This window comes from Panthera tigris, chromosome C1, assembly GCF_018350195.1.
Source record: "Panthera tigris isolate Pti1 chromosome C1, P.tigris_Pti1_mat1.1, whole genome shotgun sequence".
Lineage (NCBI taxonomy): Eukaryota > Metazoa > Chordata > Mammalia > Carnivora > Felidae > Panthera > Panthera tigris.
Window position 1 is genome coordinate 64,584,900 of NC_056667.1, and position 19,638 is coordinate 64,604,537.

At 39.6% G+C, this 19,638-nt stretch overlaps 1 protein-coding gene across 3 annotated transcripts in view; it reads left to right on the forward strand.

Moving 5' to 3' along the window:
• Positions 1-7,560: 7,560 nt before the first annotated feature.
• The window catches only part of MIGA1 (mitoguardin 1), a 105,286-nt gene continuing 93,208 nt past the window's right edge, over positions 7,561-19,638 (forward strand). For all 3 annotated transcript variants that reach the window (XM_007079225.3, XM_042997624.1, XM_042997625.1), the window contains exons 1-2: positions 7,561-7,646; positions 11,726-11,839. In XM_007079225.3, the coding sequence (XP_007079287.2) occupies positions 11,741-11,839 (99 nt within the window). In that variant the 5' untranslated portion in view covers positions 7,561-7,646; positions 11,726-11,740. The remainder of the gene's footprint in view (positions 7,647-11,725; positions 11,840-19,638) is intronic.

Consider the following 19,638-nt stretch of genomic DNA (forward strand, 5'->3'; position numbering starts at 1 on the left):
TTTCTACATCTGCAAAGGAGAAATTCATCTCTCCTGTTTTCCCCTAAGGCCAAAATCAAAATCATTTATTGAAACCTTAGTATCTGCTTAGTGCCTAGAGTACTGGAAGAGACCTGCCTTCTAATTTATTTAGCTTAAATGTGATCAAATGATTGCTACACAAACAATAAAAGCAGTTAAATTAATGGAAATTATTGTTAAAATTGCCAGTTTCATATATCCAATTACCTCTAACTTTGTGGTCTCCAAAATAGAAGCACATAGCCAAGTGCTATGCAAGATGCTCAATCTCCATCAGAATCAAGTAGAAGATATGGGAGCTTCTATTTTTATGATAAAAGTGGAAAAAATGAACCTTTGCTAGCTATGTAGAGATTGACACAAAGACCTCACTATGAATGGTCACCTACCCTGGATTCATGGAGAGAGAATGGAGTTTTCACAATTTGGAGGGTGCCCATGGCACTACCACTCCTCCCTTTTTTTTCAGCATATTTCAAAATATTGCAGTTTACAGGCTATAGGATATCAGCAATGTGGTTAATTTTTATTTTTAAAAATCAAATACCTAAGTGTTTTAAATATGACTCCTTTGTTAAGAACTAAGAGTGATGGGACACCTGGGTGGCTCAGTCTGTTAAGCATATGAAAGAGGCTCTCATCAATATGCAATATTTTTTAATGTGCACATTTTACATTTAATCAAAGTAAAAATGGTGGGGGAGAAGAAGTGAAGGGGAAAAAGAAGAAAAGAAATAGAGTTAGGAAGAGGGAGAAGGAAGATAATTGAAATGGTCATATCAAAACAAATACCTTCTCATATGACTAGGCATTTTTCCGGAGAAGACATCCAAATGGTGTACAGACACATGAAAAGATGCCGAACATCACTCATCATCAGGGAAATACAAATCAAAACCAAGATCAGAGGGGCGCCTGGGTGGCTCAGTGAGTTGAGTGTCCAACTTCAGCTCAGGTCATGATCTCACAGTTCGTGAGTTCAAGCCCCGAGTCAGGCTCTCTGCTGCCTGCAAAGAGCCTGCTTTGGATCATCTGTTCCCTCTCTCTCTCTGCCCCACCCCCACTCGTACTCTCTCTCTCAGAAATAAACATTAAAACAAAAACAGAAAAACACGATGAGGGGCATCTGGGTGGCTGTCAGTTAAGTGTCAGACTTTAGCTCAGGCCTTGATCTCACCATTCTGTTTCAACCCCACATCAGGCTCTGTGCTGACAACTCAGAGACTTGAGCCTGTTTCAGATTCTGTGTCTCCCTCTCTGTCTCTGCTCCGCGCGCCCCCACCCCATTCATGCCCTGTCTCTCTCTCTCTCTCAAAAATAAATAAAACACTGGGGTGCCTGGGTGGCTCAGTTGGTTAAGCGTCCGACTTCGGCTCAGGTCATGATCTCGCGGTCCAGGAGTTCGAGCCCTGCGTCGGGCTCTGTGCTGACTGCTCAGAGCCTGGAGCCTGCTTCAGATTCTGTGTCTCCCTCTCTCTCTGACCCTCCCCTGTTCATGCTCTGTCTCTCCCTATCTCAAAAATAAATAAACGTTAAAAAAATTTTTTTATTTAATAAAAATAAATAAATAAAACACTAAAAATTAAAAAAAACAAAACATGATGAGGTATCATCTCACACCTGTCAGAATGGCTAAAATTAACAGCACAAGAAACAACAGGTGTTGGTGAGGATACAGAGAAAGGGGAATGCTCTTGCACTGTTGGTGGGAATGTAAGGTGGTGCAACTATGGAAAACAGTATGGAGGTTCCTCAAAAAGTTAAAAAAGGGACTGCCTAGATGGCTCAGTCAGTTAAGCATCCAACTCTTGACTTCCATGCAGGTCATGATCTCACAGTTTGTGAGACTGAGCCCTGCATCAGGCTCCATGCTGCTAGCAGCATGGAGCCTGCTTGGGATTCTCTCTCTCTGTCTCTCTTTTCTCTCTTCCTCTCTCTCTGCCCCTCTTCTCTCTCGCTCTCTCTCTCAGAACAAATAAATAAACTTTAAAAAAAAGAAGAAGAAAAAAATCAATAGATGTTCAACTGACTCCATGGGGGAGAGAACCTAAGAAGGTTCCTCTGTACAGATCCTCTTCATTCTTACCTAGATTACTTCGATGGCTGCATGTCTGACTCTAGTCTCTCCTCTAATTTAATGTTATTATTCTGAACATAACTCTTTCTAAAACATAAATCCCATCTTGTAACTCTTTAATGAGTCCTTGTTGCCCCAAAAGTGTTTTATTTTGTTTTGTTTTGTCTTGTTTTGTTTCTCATCAAGGGCCTAGGATGAGATAAGCAAGGTACCTAAAGTGCAATATCTAAGGACCTTGCACTTGCCTAAAACAGAGCACCTGTGTACCTTAGGCACCTTGCTTGCCTCATCCTAGCCCCTGGTGGCATTAGTTCCACCCAGATTTTCTCCTCTTATCTCATCTTTTGTTACACCCTATCAAACACATGCAATCCTCAAGGTCTTCGAATTTACATTTCATTCTCCTTTTTTTTTTTCAATTTTTTTTTAACGTTTATTTTTGAGACAGGGAGAGACAGAGCATGAACAGGGGAGGGTCAGAGAGAGGGAGACACAGAATCTGAAGCAGGCTCCAGGCTCTGAGCTGTCAGCACAGAGCCCGACTCGGGGCTCAAACTCACGGACTGTGAGATCATGACCTGAGCTGAGGTCACTTAACCGACTGAGCCACCCAGGAGCCCCTGCTCCTTGCCTTTTTTATTTAGTGCTGCTTTCCTTAACCCTAAGCATAGAATGACTTTTTGCCTTTTACTCTTTCTCTTAAAAGTGAACTTCACATCCTTCAAGGGTCACCTCTTGGGAGAAGCAAACTTCAACTTCTTAAGGCCATTTGGACCCTTTCTTTTATGGAATATTCTTTAGTGATATTAAACTTCTAGTATAAATTATACACTGTGGTGTCATTATTATACACCACAGTGATTTATTCACTTTTCCATCTCCTGAACCAAACTGTGAGCAGGAATTTTTCTTATTTTTCCAGCATTCAGCACAGTGCATGCCACAATGTATAAGAATGGACAAATCAATAAACCTGCTATGGAAGAAGATGAGTGAATATGAAATTATGAAAGAAACATAAAATATATTTTCTAACTATATAAAATATATTTCTAAATTAAGATAGTAATTTTCTTATACTTTACAAAATGTTTCTCATTTAAATATATAGAAAACAGATGCAACTCTTTTAATTTTATTAATTTTAAAAATAGTATGGTTTTCTAGACTTTTGAAATGTTATAATTTCCAAATATGCAAAATAGGAACTCTTGTTTCCATGTGTTTTAATTTTAATTCTATTGTTCTTGTTCTTGTTCTTTTTTTTTTTAATGTTTTATTTATTTTTGAGAGAGAGTGTGAGCAGGGGAGGGGCAGAGAGAGAAAGGGACAGAGGATCAGAAGCAGGCTCTGTGCTGACAATAGAGATCCTGATGCCAGGCTCAAACTGATGAACTGTGAGATTACAACCTGAGCCTTAGTCAGATGCTCAACTGACTGAGCCACTCAGGTGCCTTTGTGTCAAATAACTTTTATTTATTTATTTATTTATTTATTTATTTAAATTTCTATTTTAGAGATAGAATGCAAAAGTTGGGGAGAGGAGCAGACGAAGAGAGGGAGAGAATCTTAAGCAGGCTCCACACTCAACAGGGAGCCTGATGCAGGGCTCAGTCCCACAACCATGGGACCATGACCTGAGCTGACATCAAGAATCAAATGCTCAACCAAGTGAGCCACCAAGGCACCACAAAGTAACTTTTTTTTAAGTTTATTTATTTATTTTGAGACAGAAAGAGTGAGTGCATGTAGTGGGGAAAGGGGAGAGAGAAAGAGGGAGAGAGAGAATCCCAGGCAGGCTCCAAACCATAAGATCATGAGCTGAAGTTGGATGCTTGACAGACTGAGCCACTGGGGAACCCCTCGTGTACAAGTTTTTATGTAATGTATCTTCTACTTTCTCTTGTGTATTATATAGGAATTCTGGGTCATATGGTATCACTACACTTATCATTTTGAGGAACTGAATCTGTAATATTTGGATGTATATGGACTAAATGTTCTAAATTAGCATCTAGAACCATAGTCTGAGTTCTAAATGCCTTGATCAGCTTAGTTGAGACTTGTGGAGAAGTCTGCCAAACACTCCTGGGTGGATAATGAGAACAAGGATATAATGGCCATTATATACCCTTTGGCATTTTATGGATTTAAAAGGAGGCCCTGAGTTATTTCTGGGAACTCTGCCAGATTTTAGCACTTAATGGAAAAAGTAATTGGATATATGAATTACCTAAAAGAATTAATCTATTTAGGTGATGTGATTGTTTTTAACTGAAGTGCTAGACTTTGGTCAGGCTTAATATTTTCACTTGATAAGTGCTGTTTCCACCAATAATTTATGAAGTTCATTGGCCATTTACTGTGTCAGAGTGAGCAGTGAGCCTAAATATCCTAAATGAAATACCAGATATATGCGTTCAATCTGACTTGGGTGCCTTCTGCACATGGCTCACTCCTAAATTCTGGCTTTTTTCTTATAGCCCTTTTGTGAGTTCCACAATGACTGCCCCCCTTGCTGGGAACCTCTCACTGTATTTTTCTAATATGGAGGGGAAAAAAAATCTGTGGCTAACCATTTGGATAGTCCACTTAGTTCCTGGTTCAAAGATAACAACTATTAAGGTAATTCAAGCCTGGCTACCTTCTGTGGCATTCATTTGGCCCATAGGATAATTTTTCTTGCAGAATTGCAAGTACAGGCCACTGCCACTGCAGCCCTCTGTATTTGCTCTGCCATCAAAGGCCTCTTGGGATAGTCTATTGTCTTTAGACTTTTCAGGTGATATATGCTACAGGACATGGAAGTCAAATTCTCTGAGTTTCTTAAAATTCCTTCACTTGGCTTGAGGTGGGAGTAGGATGGGTTATGCACCCTGCTCTTCCCACTCGGGAGGAGGGGGAGGAAATTGCACAGCACTCCAGAAAACTCTCTCGTAGGCATTTTCATTTTTCCATCTTCTTTGATCAATTTTGCCATATCATTCCCTGGAGGTATGTGAGTACTGAGGATTGCTAAATCAGCCTCACATTTTCCTAACATGCCTTGTGGAGTTGGTCTAGCATCCTTTTTAAGAATACTTGGGGCACTTGGCATCTGTTTCTCTTAACTTTGGAGCTTATGCCAAAGAATGTAGAAAAGTCCCACGGAATATGCCATACATCTTAGAAATTTGTGCCAGGATTGTTCTAAGTTCTTAACTACTTTTTGTTATCTTGGATCCCTTTGACAGAGCCCCTCTTCTCAAAGTAATGTTTTTACGTGCATAAACAAAATATATAGGATAACAAAGGAAACCGATTATATGGAGATAAAGTTTTATCCTCAGAGCCCATGGAGTTACAAGTAACCCAAGTTAAAAACTTATATAAGAATCTTAGTGCTTTACAAATACTATTACATTTATCTCCCAACACCCCAATGAGGAAACTGAGGCATAATGAGGTTAAGTTTTTGCCCTAAGATCACATACCTAGTAAGTGGCAGACAAAGGATTCGAACTCAGGCAGTCTGAAACTACAGTATTGTTTTGATACTATGCATATAGGATCTCCCACATTCATTAATGGTTGATTAATGATTACCCTCACTTTGGGTGAGGGACAGACCTTTAGAATTAACCAAGACCCATTTTTCCCCTGGGCTAAGATAGCTTGTGACATCATATGCAAATATGAGACTCTGCCTGCCTGATGCTGCATCCATGTGAAATACTCTGTCCTATGGTTTAAGCCATTATTAAACAAACTACTTATGTTTTGTTTTTGTTTTTTGCTTCTAGCTAACAGCATCCTAACTGATATACATACTAATGACTAACACTGCATGTTAACCTTAAAAATAAAAGTCAATTATTTTATCAGCAAACACGGTTTTATTTAGGAATAACAGAGAATTGCAATTTGGGACAAGCAAGCTATGGCAAACCATAGGCAAGTCTGACAAACACAGGAGAAGAACATTATTTTATGGAGAAGGAGAAAGTTGGGAGGGGTTGTTTTGAACAAAAGTCCTTTGGAGAAAAGCAAGGATTCGGGGTGATGATGGCTTCTCACTGGCTGAATTGTAGGGGTAGTATGGATTTCTTGTAGGAGATACAGTGTATTCTTTCCTTATTGGGGCTTGTGATTGATGATTCTTTCTCTAATTGACATCGAGTGGTACATTTTCCCCTTCCACTCTCCTTGTAGCACCTCATGTCCACTTTAATGAGGTTTCCCTTCATGAATTTTAGCAAATAATCTGCCAACCCAGGAGAAGGGGGGCTTGGAGCAATTTACACTGATTTAGGAAAATAAAATATGCATTTCTTATTCCCCTGTTAAAGAGTAAAATCCATAACCAGTATGTACAAATATCTCCTTCATAATGTCTATTGTGGAATTCAAAGAGATAATGTCGTCAGTAAAGTTGCTTTAAGTGGTACTTATCATTACTACTGCTGTTCCCATTATGTTGAATGTAAGTTGTGGGATGTAGGGAGGAGGCAGCAGAAAGGAGACTGGGAGAATAAACAAAAAACCTTACACATTCCAGGTTCTTCAAATGTCAATACCTCCATTTACTTAAAAAGTGCAAAATATTTTCACCAAGAACTCTGTGCACTTTTGGCTATTATTCATCTAGTGATGTCACACATCAGTATTGTCATTTCCTAGTTTCCATTTGACTAAATAGGAATTTTGAAAACTAATAGAAATGATTATTCATTCCTGTTCCTTAGGTTGGAATAGTAACATCTGCTGTCATGTTTTAGCTATCCTTACAAAGTTATTTGGGCATTTCACCACAAATATGATCAGTAATTGGAATTTTTAAATCTGCAGTTCTGATGGAATGTTTTGACTCAAGACTGCAAATAGAAACAGCATCTTTTTTTATTGTCATTCTCCACGCTCCCTCCCTCGTTTTCTCTGTATTAGAACCTAAGAGCAGTGAATACCCTGCCTGACAACTCATAGGTGGCCATATTTACATATTTTAATTCAGTGGGAAACGTGGAGAGTAATTGAAATCAATAACTTCATCGATACAGGATTGGAATGCCTCTTAACATTCATTAGTTTAGGTGCTGCGGATCTAGAGTAGAAGTTCTTAATTCGGGATCCATGGATTGGTTTCGGGCATCTGAATTTGTACATACTGTACATATGTTTTTCTTTTAATAATGTATGAGCGTCTGTAAGAGTCTATGTGCATTCGTCTGGGGTAAAATCCCCACAGGGCACCAAATTCGCTGAATAGACCTAGATCCCTCAAAAGGTTACAAACTGCGATACCAGTTGACAACACTGTAACAATGCAGTTCTTAGGCAGTCTTTAGAACTCATTTGCCAAGGCAGGAGCCTCTACCCTACACAAAAATGGCGAGAGCGGCTTCACACGTAGCCCCTCGCGCTGAAAGGCTACAAGGCCCCCGCCACATTCTCTCCACCTTCCCACTTCTGACCCCGGAAGGACTCCGCCCCCGCGGCCAGGCGGCTCTTCAGTGCTGGGCTGCGGCTGGGAATCAGGAGTGAGCCCGCAGCACCTGACCTGTAGCACCAGGTACAAGGGTGGAGGGGGAAGGCGTAGGGGAGGGTGGGGTCGTGTAGCCCTCGGGGGCCGAGGCAAGCAGGGTAGGGCGTGGTGGGGCGCGGGTAGGAGCCCCGGCCTTGGCCCTCGGGAATCCCAGGGCGGGTGAAGGAACAGAAAGCCAGAGAAGTCCGCACGCCGGAGGGAGGCCCGCAAGGGGAGCGCTGAATCAGGGTGGGCTCCCGACTACTGCTCAGAGCCCAACCGAGGGTCTGGGCGGGCGAGCCGAGCGAGAGTCCACTTTTCTGGTACCTTGGTTAATAAAAAAAAAAAAAAAAAAAAAAAAAAAAAAGGAAGACCGCTGAGGATAGTGCTTGTGGAGGTCGGGGGTGAGGGTCCTGGTGGAGGTAGGGCCACTAGCGTGGTCCAAGTTTTTGCGTGAATGCCAGTGGTTTGAGCAGGGAGTGGTTTTTGAATGAGGAAGATTACTCTTTCTTTGCTGGTGCTTTCAGAGAATAATAGAGCATAGGGAGGATTGTGGCCTCAGGGCCCTTTTGTAAACAAAGTTGTTCCACATTTATATTGTGGAAGGAGGACTCCAAAAGATCTTGCTCTTGCACAGACCTTTATTATTGTTATTTTATCGTTATTGCAACTAAATATTTTTGCTGTGTTTTATTTACTCAGTTCGGGTGCATGAGTTTACGTTTCACGTCAGTTTGGGGAGGGGTATTTGGACTTTCATTATTGCTTAAATTATAAAGTAAGCTGTAGAATAGAATTTTAGGGTGTTTAAGAAACAAACTATCACACATTTTTAGCTCTCCAACGGTTACATAATTACATAATACAGTGGTTTTGGTGATGTTTTAGAGCCTTCTACAAATTTGAATAATAATTAAACTGCCTTCGTGTTTATTTTAATTAGTATTTATGGAAGAAACTGAAATGATTAGTTTTTTAAAAGTTATTCAGTTATTAATTATTAAGTTTTCAATCACTCTGTACTGTCAGGGCAGAGCCCAACTCAAGAGCTTGAACTCATGAACTCAAGATCATGACATGAGCAGAAATCAAGAGCCAGAGGCTTAACCGACCGAGCTACCCAGGCCCCCCTTTAGTGTAGTATTTTTGAAAAGTAATACATGTAGGTATTTAAAAAAATCAAATATTAGAGAAGACTTATAATGAAAAGGAATGATTCCCTGCACAACCTTATACCCCTAATCTCATTCTCCAGAGGACCATTTTTCTCAGGTTTAATTTCCTTTGTATTTCTCAGCAATATGTTTCTATCACAGTTTGTTGCTTGGAATAAGTGTACTTCAATCAGAATTATACTGGGTCTAGGGGTGTCTGGGTGGCTCAGTGGGTTAAGCATCGACTTTGACTCAGGTCGTGATCAGATCATGATCTCTTGGTCTGTGAGTTCAGGCCCGGCGGTTGGGCTCTCTGCTGACAACTCAGCCTGGAGCCTGCCTCTGATTCAGAACATTTAAAAAAAACATTAATTAAAAAAAAAATAGAAAGAATTATACTGGGTCTAAACATTGCAATTAGAGTATGTGTGAAGGGGGATTAAGTTTACACTCTGTGAGTGTCGCTAGTAGGGAATAAATAAGGTGTCAGTAGCAGTAACCTACCTTTAGTATTACTGTTTTTCTTGAAAGGATACTACTACTTAATGGTTTTGATGCTTGTCTGAAAAAAAAAGATATTAACATTAAAGGGTAGTCTGCATATTAACAGAAAGTGGTCTGGAGTCTACAAAAAGCACAGAGATATATGCAGAAATAAGGGACTGAAAGTATAGCCAATAAGCTTTTTTTTCCCCTTCTTTTTTCTTTTTTGAACGGGGAGCGTGCTGGGAAGCAGGGGAGTGGCAGAGGGAGAGGGAGAGAAAGAATCTGAAGCAGGCTCCTTGCCCAGTGAAGAGTCCCATGCGGGGCTCGATATCACGACCGTGAGATCATGACCTGAGCTGAAATTGAGTTGGACTGAGCCACCCAGGAGCCTCTAGCCAAAAAGCTTTTATTGGAAGATTTTTGATTTTTATTTTCTCTTTAGTAATGTTTATATAGCGCTATTCAAGGAAAAGAAATATTAAATTTGGTAGACGTAAACATTCTGGTTACTGGAAAAGCCTACCCTCTTGTGTACCAGAGACTGTTCTCAGGCTTTTAATTGGCCTAGATGAAATATTCCTTAGGTTCCATTAATTTTGTGTTTACCAGGCAAACTGTTTAACGTATGAATTTAGGTCCTACATTTTTTTTTAAATGGTATTAAAATTTATTTTGAAAGAGAGAGCGTGAGCAGGGGAGGAACAGAGAGAGAGGGAGAGAGAAAATATGAAGCAACCTCCTCATGTCAGCACAGAGCAGAGCTCTGTGCAGGGCTTGTACTCACAAACTGTGAGCTCATGACCTGAGTTGACATCAAGAGTTGGGCACTTAACTGACTGAGCCACGCAGGAGCCCCTAGCTCCTACAGTGTTTTATCTCAGAGGGTATGTCTTGATGACATATATAAGTATTTTTTTGACTAGTGTATTTCCTTATTATAAATGAATAAATATGTAAGCTGATATATACATCAGTACTATGTGAATTTGTTTATTGTGTGTCCAACTGGGTACGCAGATAAAATTGAGTTTCTGGCTTTGAAAAGCATAGACCCAGACCCTGAACCATTATGTCTGTGAAAGTTCTGCTACCCTTAAGGGCCTTTATGAGAGATAGCTGCTTTCTCTGTAGACCTCCTACTTCTCTTTCTTTGGTTTCAATAGAAATAGGCATTAAAACAATATTAAAATTTCATAGCATGCATATAGCATTTCTTTGAACATCTTTAAAATGGAATGGTAGGAGAATAAGTGCCTGAGTTCTGAAGTTCAGTTCAGTGAACTGAGGTTACCTTCTAGCCCCAGGAGTCATGGTTCCAATCAGGTTCCTTTTAGTACCTGTACCTCCTGTTATTTGAAGGAAATAAGTGGGAAGAAATAGGTTTTAAATTTTATTTAAAAGCTGAAATATTGGGGTGCCTAGGTGGCTCAGTTGGTTTAGTATCTGATGTCGGCCTCAAAGGGCCGTGGACCTGGGGTGGCGAAGGAACTGAGAAAAAGAGACAACAGTATAGCGAGGCACAGGGGACCCGGAGCCAACAGCCCTAGGTACCGAGGTTTATTGTACATCTTCTTATATACGTTTTCAGGAAAAACAGATCAGCAATGATTAACAACAGAAAGCTTAGCAAAGCATGTCAATGGTGTACATCTGATTCAGCTATCGTACATGTATGTTGTGTACGAGAGCAGCCTTGCAGATACATACGTTCCGGTAAGAATCTTTACGATAGAGGCAAAGACAAAGGGAGTGAATGCACTGTGCTATGTACAGCTGGCTTCCTTTAAGCAAAACATCCCTATCTGCATACTAAAGAACAGACCACATTTTCCAAGGGCAATTCACTCAAGTCCTTTCAGGTTATTTTTAACCTCACCATCTCACGTTTTCTCAGAGATCTTGGAGCCTGAATGAATATGCGCCTATGGTAATTGTGGTGTTCTGTTTCCCACGATGAGGGTCATGATGAGGGTCATGATCTCACGGTTCCTGAGTGAGCCCCACATCGGTCTCTATGCTGACCGGTGTGTAGCCTGCTTGGAATTCTCTCTCTCTCTCTCTCTCTCTCTCCCTCCCTCCCTCCCTCCCTCCCTCCCCCTCTCCCTCCCCCTCTCCCTCGTTCTCGCTCTCGCTCTCGCTCTCGTTCTCTCTGTCTCTTTTCCCTCTCCCCCCAGAAATAAATAAATAAACTGAAATTTTTTTAAAAAGCTGAAATATTTATTTAAGCAGAAAAGAGAGAATCTAGGACCTGTAATTTTCTAAGGAAAATGTACTACTTGAACTGATAGTTCAAATCTAACACATTTTCTTTTTTGGATGCTTTGATGATTAATAAACTTTTAGCTCGAGTAAATTTGGCTCATAATTTTCTTCAGGGAAGTATATCATGAATAATTAACTGCAAAAAGAAAACACTGATAGAGTTAAGTTTTCAATTTGTATCTTTCATTTAATAGCTAATATGTTTTTATGTTTCATTTAATGAAGGTTTTAAGAGGAGTCATGTCAGAAGAAACAGTAAGCGAATCACAGTTTTCCTTGAAGACTGCAGTACTAAGAGTGTTTGATCTTCCTCTGTCTTGGTACTATTCTCTCTCCCAGGTAAACAAACAAAAAACATGAAGTCGAATAAGTTTATTGCTCAGAGCATAGTATTTTGTTTATAGTATTTAAATTTCAATTGAAGTTTTAAATGGTTCAGTCAAAATGTTTATTAAGGTAGTTTAGGATGCCTGGGTGGCTCAGTCAGTTACGTGTCCTACTCTTGGTTTCTACTCAAGTCGTGATCTCATAGTTCATGAGTTTGAGCCCCACACCAGGCTCTGTGCTGGCAGCAAAAAGCCTGGTTGGCATTCTCTCCTTCTCTCCATTTCCCTTTCTCTCTGCCCTTCCCCATTGGTATATATGTATGTGCATGTGTTCTATCTCTCGAAATAAAAACAAAAAATAAAAACCAAAAACTTTAAAATGTTTATTAATGTGGTTTAAAACTTACTTGGTTTTTATTTCATGGCTTTTTGTTACCATATTCATAACTTAAAAAAAATTTTTTTAATGTTGTTTTTTTTTTTTTTTTTTGAGAGAGAGAGACAGAGCATGAGTGGGGGAGGAGCAGAGAGAGAGGGAGACACAGAACCCGAAGCAGGCTCCAGGCTCTGAGCTGTCAGCACAGAGCCTGATGTGGGGCTCAAACCCACGAACCACAAGACCATGACCTGAGCCAAAGTCGGCTGCTTAACCGACTGAGCTACCCAGGCTCCTCTCATATTCATAACTTTTAAAAGGAGATTGTAGGGGCACCTGGGTGGCTCAGGTCATGATCTCACAGTTCATGGGTTTGAGCCCCCCATCGGGCTCTGTGTTGATAGCTCAGAGCCTGGAGCCTGCTTCAGATTCTGTGTCTCCCTCTCTCTCTGTCCCTCCCCTGCTTGTGCTCTGTCTCTCTCGGTCTCTCAAAAATAAATAAACATTAAAAAAAATTTAAAAAAGGAGATTTTATTACTTAAAAAAAAAAATAGTACTGAGGTGCCTGGCCAGCTCACTTGGAAGAGCAAGTGACTCTTGATCTTGGAGTTGTGAGTTTCAAGTCCCATGCTGGGTGTAGAGATACATACATACATAAACAAACAAAACTTAAGAATAAATAGTCCTCCTTAAGTGAATTTACATAGTCCATTAAAGTTATTTTCAGTGATGGAGTGCCTGGGTTACTCAGTTGAGTGTCCCAACTCTTGATTTCAGGTCATGATCCCAGGGTTGTGGGATCGAGCCCCACGTTGGGCTGTGTTGAGTGTAGGGCCTGCTTGGGAGTCTCTCTTTCTCCCTCAGCCCCTCTACCCTCTCATACTCTCTCTCTCTGTGTCTCTCTCTCAAATCAAAATAAAGTAAAAAAAAAATATTTTCAGTGAATTATGTTATTGAAGTGGACCTGTTCTCATCACAGTCCTTTAATTTGTTTTATAGGGGTAAAATATACATAACATAAAATTTACCTTTTTAACCATTATAAAATGTATAGTTCAGTAGCGTTAGGTATATTGTTGTGCAACCAATCTTTGGAACTTCTTGCAAATCTGAAACTGTACAGCCACTAAATAGCAACTTTCCATTCCCCCTCTGTTTCTAATTTGACTACTCTAAGTACCTCATAAATGGAATTATATAATGTTTGTCTTTGGGGGAATGGTTTATTTTATTTAGCATGATGTCCTCAAGATTCATCCATTTTGTAGCACGTCAGAATTTCTTTCTTTTCCCAGGTTGAATAACACTTGATTTTATGTATACACTGCATTTTATTTGTTCATTCATCACAGGTCATTTGGGTTACTTCTGTCTTTTGGCTATTGTGAATAATGGTGTTATGAACATGACTGTATGAATATCTACTCAAGTCCCTGCTTTTCAGTTCTTTTGGATATATACCTAGAAGTGAAATTTCTGGATCACATGGTAATTCTATTTTTAATTTGTTGAGGAACTGGCATATTGTTTTCCATAGTGGCTCTGCCAGTTTTCATTCTACCAGCAGTGCACAAGGTTCCCATTTCTCCACATTCTCACCAACACTTGTTATTTTGTGTTTTTGTTTTTGTTTTTTTTTAAATATAATTTATTGTCAAATTGGCTAACATACAGTGTGTAAAGTGTGCTCTTGGTTTTTGGGGTAGATTCCTGTGGTTCATCGCTTACACACAACACCTAGTGCTCATCCCAACAAGTGCCCTCCTCAATGTCCATTACCCATTTTCTCCTCTCCCCCAACCCCATCCACCCTCAGTTTGTTCTCTGTATTTAAGAGTCTCTTATGGTTTGCCTCCCTACCTCTCTCTTTGTAACTATTTTTACCCCTTCCCTTCCCCCATGGTCTTCTGATAAGTTTCTCAAGATCCACATAGGAGTAAAACATGATATCTGTCCTTCTCTGACTGACTTATTTCACTCAGCATATCTTCCAGTTCCATCCATGTTGCTGCAAATGGCATGATTTCATTCTTTCTCATTGCCAAATAGTGTTCCATTGTATATATAAACCACATCTTCTTTATCCGTTCATCAGTTGATGGACATTTAGGCTCTTTCCATAATTTGACTATTGTTGAAAGTGCTGCTATAAACATTGGGGTACATGTGCCCCTATACATCAGCACTCCTGTATCCCTTGGGTAAATTCCTAGTAGTGCTATTACTGGGTCATAGGGTAGTTCTATTTTTAATTTTTTGAGGAATCTCCACACTGTTTTCCAGAGTGGCTGCACCAATTTGCATTCCCACCAACAGTGCAAGAGGGTTCCTGTTTCTCCACATCCTTGCCAGCATCTATAGTTTCCTGATTTGTTCATTTTAGCTACTCTGACCAGTGTGAGGTGGTATCTCAGTTTGGTTTTGATTTGTATTTCCCTGATGATGAGTGTCATTGAGCATCTTTTCATATGTCTGTTGGCCATCTGGATGTCTTCTTTGAAAAAGTGTCTATTCATGTCTTCTGCCTATTTCTTCACTGGATTATCTGTTTTTCAGGTGTTGAGTTTGGAAAGTTCTTTATAGATTTTGGATACTAACCCTTTATCTGATATGTCATTTGGAAACATCTTTCTCTGTTTTTGTTTTTTTTTTAATAGTAGCCACCTAAAGCTGTCTGAGTTGGTATATCATTGTTTTGATTTGCATTTTCCTAATGATTAGGGAATCCCATTTCCATGGGAACAGTCCCTTTATTTTTAATATTTGTTTCTAATGCAATATGTACTTCATTGTGCTGAAGAAAAAGGTATGTGTGGAAAGTAGCATTTAGTTCACTAAAGCTATAATGTATTTCATTAAATCCAAGATGATCATTTTTTACATTTCAGTGTTTGCAAAACTTGCTTACGTGTTAAAGTGAGTGGTATCTCAGATGGGAGGAGTATAGTGTAATTTTACATTTATATATAGGGAAGGATGTGGCACAGATGTATGAGAAGTAGCAATTATACCTAGTGTTCACTGTGTTTAAGATATTATTTATGTCCTTTATATATAAAATGTCTGTAATCCTCAAAGTAACCCTGGAATTTAGATATCATCTCCATTTTACAGATCTGGAGGCTTTAAGGGCTTAATTAACTTGTCCAAAAGGTATATATAATAATGTGAGATTTTAACTTGTATCTCCTTCATCCCCAAATCCATTTTCTCTCTTTTCCTTTCTCTCTCTCTCTCTCTCTTTTAGATTATTCATTTTTTTGAGAGAGAGAGAGCAGAGGAGGGGCAGAGAAAGAGGGGGACAGAGGATCCGAAGCAGGCTCTCTGCTGACAGCAGAGAGCCCCATGTGGGGCTCAAACTCACAAACTGTGAGATCATGACCTGAGCTGAAGTTGGACACTTAACCAACTGAGCCACCCAGGTGCCCTATCTCTCTTTTCCTGTGTTTACTTTTTCAGGAGTATATGCTTAAAAGAAAATTTGACAAATATAGAAAAGAATTAAAGAGAAAATAAAAATTACCAACAGTTCCTCTGTAAAAGCTTATTTGCTATACTTTTTCTTTTTTCTTTTTAATGTTTATTTATTTTTGAGAGGGGGGAGGGGAAGAGAGAGAGGGAGACACAGACTCCAAAGCAGGCTCCAGACTCTGAGCTGTCAGCACAGAGCCTGACTTGGGTCTTGAACCCACAAACCGCAAGATCATGATCGAGCCGAAGCAGGAGACTTAACTGACTGAGCCACCCAGGCGCCCATCTCTCTTTTCTTTTCTTTCCTTTTTTAGGACTATGTGCTTGAAAGATAATTTGACAAATATGGAAAAGAATAAAAGAGAAAAAAAATTACCAACAGTTCCTCTGTAAAAGCTTATTTGCTATACTTTTTCTAGGTCTTTTATTTTTGCATATATATCTCTGCCCTCCATGCCCCACTTCCCACCCCCACTGCCCTGTTCCCCTCCACCATTTGAGATTATAAAGTTTCATATTTTGAGCATTTTCTGTCCTTAGAAATGCTTTATGAATATAGATGTTATAGTTTATTGAATATTTCTTTTTTTATGTTTTTGGTTTGTTTCGACAGTTATGAAACTTTGTCCCATTTTTAGATTTCATTAAGGTGGATTCCTAGAGGTGAAAATATTGAGTCTAAATGTTTGGTATTTTGTATTTGTTTTTGTTATGCCATTTGGATAACATTTAAAAAGATTTCCAAAGGCGACTGTGTGATTCAGTTGGTTAAGTTCCAACTCTTGATTTTGGGTCAGGTCATGATCTCATAATCATGAGTACAAGCCCTGTGTTGGGCTCTGCACTGACAGCTCAGAGCCTGCTTGGGATTTTCTCTCTCTCTCTCTCTCTCTCTCTCACTCTCACTCTCACTCACTCTCTCTCTCCCCCACTCCCCCTCTCTACCCCTCACCCCCCACCCAAAACTCATAAACATACTTAAAAAAAATAAAATAAAAAGACTTCCAGATGGTCATAGCTGCATCCACTGTATGTAAAGCAATATGCTAGACATTTTATATTAGGTGCATTTACAAACTCATTTAATCCTTAAAGTGATATAAAATAATATTCTTTAAAATGTATTATTTGAATAGCTAATACATTTATATGGTTCACAAATCAAAACCACACACACATATATATATACATATATATATGTGTATACACACACAGAGGTGTTTTACTCTATCTCAGTTCCCATCCACTTCCTATAGGTAACCATTTAGATTACTTGAATATCTTTCAGGGTTTCCTTATTCACATATCAGCAAAAGCAGTTATATAACTCCTCTTCTTATAAAAGGGAGCATACTACCTATGTTCCCGTTTTTTTATACTTAAAAAATTTCCTGGAGATCTCTCCATATTAATATATGTAGATCTTCTTTTTCTTTTTCTTAGTTTTTTTATTCCTACAGCTACATAATATTTCTTTAAAAATTTTTTTAATGTTTATATTTGAGAGAGAGAAAATGCATGAGTGGGGGTGGGGCAGAGGGAGACAGAGACAGAATCTGAAACAGGCTTCAGGCTCTGGGCTGTCAGCACAGAGCCCAACAAAGGGCTCAAACTCACAAGCCTTGAGATCATGACCTGAGCTGAAGTTGGATGCTTAGCCGACTGAGTCACCCAGGTGCCCCTTTTCTTTTCTCTCTCTCTCTTTTTTTTTTTTATGTTTGTTTATTTTTGAGAGAGAGAGCGTGCACGCGTGCACTAGTTGGGGAGGGGGAAAGACAGAGAGAGAGAGACAGACAGAGAGAAGCACAGAATCCAAAGGAGGCTCCAGGCTCTGAGCTATCAGTGGAGAGCCCAATTCGGTACTCGAACCCATGAACTGTGAGATCATGACTTGATCCGAAGTTGGACGCTTAATCAGCTGAACCACCCAGGCACCCCTACATAATATTTCTATATGTGAACATTTGTGTTGTTTCTAATCGTGTACTGTTATAAACAATGCTATTATAGTGAGTAAGTTTGATATATCTCAATTCATACAACATAGCCATGGGATACAGGTATAGGCATAGGATGAGTTTTTTAGACTTTGGATATCTGGGCCAAAGAGCAAGTTTATTTGAATTTTGGTAGATACTGCTAAATTGCCCTCTGTAGGAATAGTATTATTTTGTACTTCCCAAATTTTGGAGTTCTTGCCAATCTGAAAGTTGAGAATGGTATTTTATCATGGTTTACATTTATTTTATTATTATTTGTTTTATTTTAGAGAGAGTATATGTGCAAGTGGGGGAGAAGGGCAGAGAGAGAGAGAGAATCTTAAGCAGGCTCTACACTCAGCGCAGAGCCTGGCACAGGGCTTGATCCCACAACCCTGGGATTATGACCTGAGCCAAAATCAAGAGTTGGGTGCTCAACCGACTGAGCCACCCAGGCATCCCTCATCATGGTTTTAATTTTATCTCTCTCTTATGTTAAGCTGGGAATATTTTCATAGATTTAAGAGCAATTTGTATTAAGTATGAACATTTTGAAGGCTTTCATTTGTCATTCTTTTTTTTTTTTAATTTTTTTTTTTAACCTTTGTTTATTTTTGAGACGGAGGGAGACAGAGCATGAATGGGGGAGGGTCAGAGAGAGGGAGATACAGAATCTGAAACAGGCTCCAGGCTCTGAGCTGTCAGCACAGAGCCCGACGCGGGGCTCGAACTAATGGACCGCGAGATCATGACCTGAGCCGAAGTCGGACGCTTAACTGACTGAGCCACCCAGGCGCCCCACCATTTGTCATTCTTAAATTGCTTTTCAGATTGGCTATAGCAATCCATTCTTAATCTTAATCATTTGATAATATATGTTTTTTCACAGCCTAGAAATCAAAATATTAATTTTTAAAGAGTTCATTAGCATTTTGTATTTGTTTTTTAAGAATTACTTTTATATCCTTTGCATGTATTGATTTTGCTATACCACTACTTTCCAATCCTAAGAATACTTTTCTGAGGCCATGTGTATTGTTCAACTTGTCCCATGGAATATTTTAAAAAATAATATGAAGAGTCATTGCAGGTAAACTGAAGTTTACGTTCTATACTCTTAGTCATGGTATTTAGTATTCAAAACTCATTCCATGCTATCAGTGCTCTAAGGCAGGTCAGTAAACTACAGCCTCTGAGTCAAATCAAGACTACCACCTGGTTTTGCAAGGAAAGTTTTATTGGGACACAGCCATACTCATTTGTTAGTGTATTATCTGTGGCTCCTTCTGACCTACACTTAACACTTAACAGAGTTAAGTGGTTGCAGTAGAAACCATACGTTCCACAAGCCTAAAATATTTATACTTGGCCTATACGAAAAAAAGTTTGTTGATTCCTACACTAAGAGAAGTTACAGGTTGAACAGCATCAAAGGGCTAAGAAAGGGCCAAGGAAAAGCTCAGAGTTCTTTTTTTTTAAATTTTTTTGTTTAATGTTTATTTATTATTGAGAGACAGAGAGACACAGAGCATGAGCAGGGGAGGGGCCGAGAGATGGAGAGACACAGAATCCAAAGCAGGCTCCAGGCTCTGAGCTGTCAGCACACAGCCCGATGTGGGGCTTGAACTCATAAACCGCAAGATCATGACCTGAGCCGAAGTTGGACGCTCAATCAACTGAGCCACCCAGGCGCCCCAAGCTCAGAGTTCTTTTTCTTTTTCTAAGTTTATTTATTTATTTTGAGAGGGAGAGAGAGAGAGGGAGAGAGAGAGAATCCCAAGCAGGCTCTGCATTGTCACCCCAGAGCCTGACATGGGGTTTGATCCCATGAACCATGAGATCATGACCTGAGCTGAGATCAAGGGTTGGAGGCTTAACTGACTGAGCCACCCAGGCACCCCAAAGCTCAGAGTTCTTGTTTGGACAATTCCATAACTTTAGAATTATATTGATTTTTTAAAAATATTTTTTCAACGTTTTTTATTT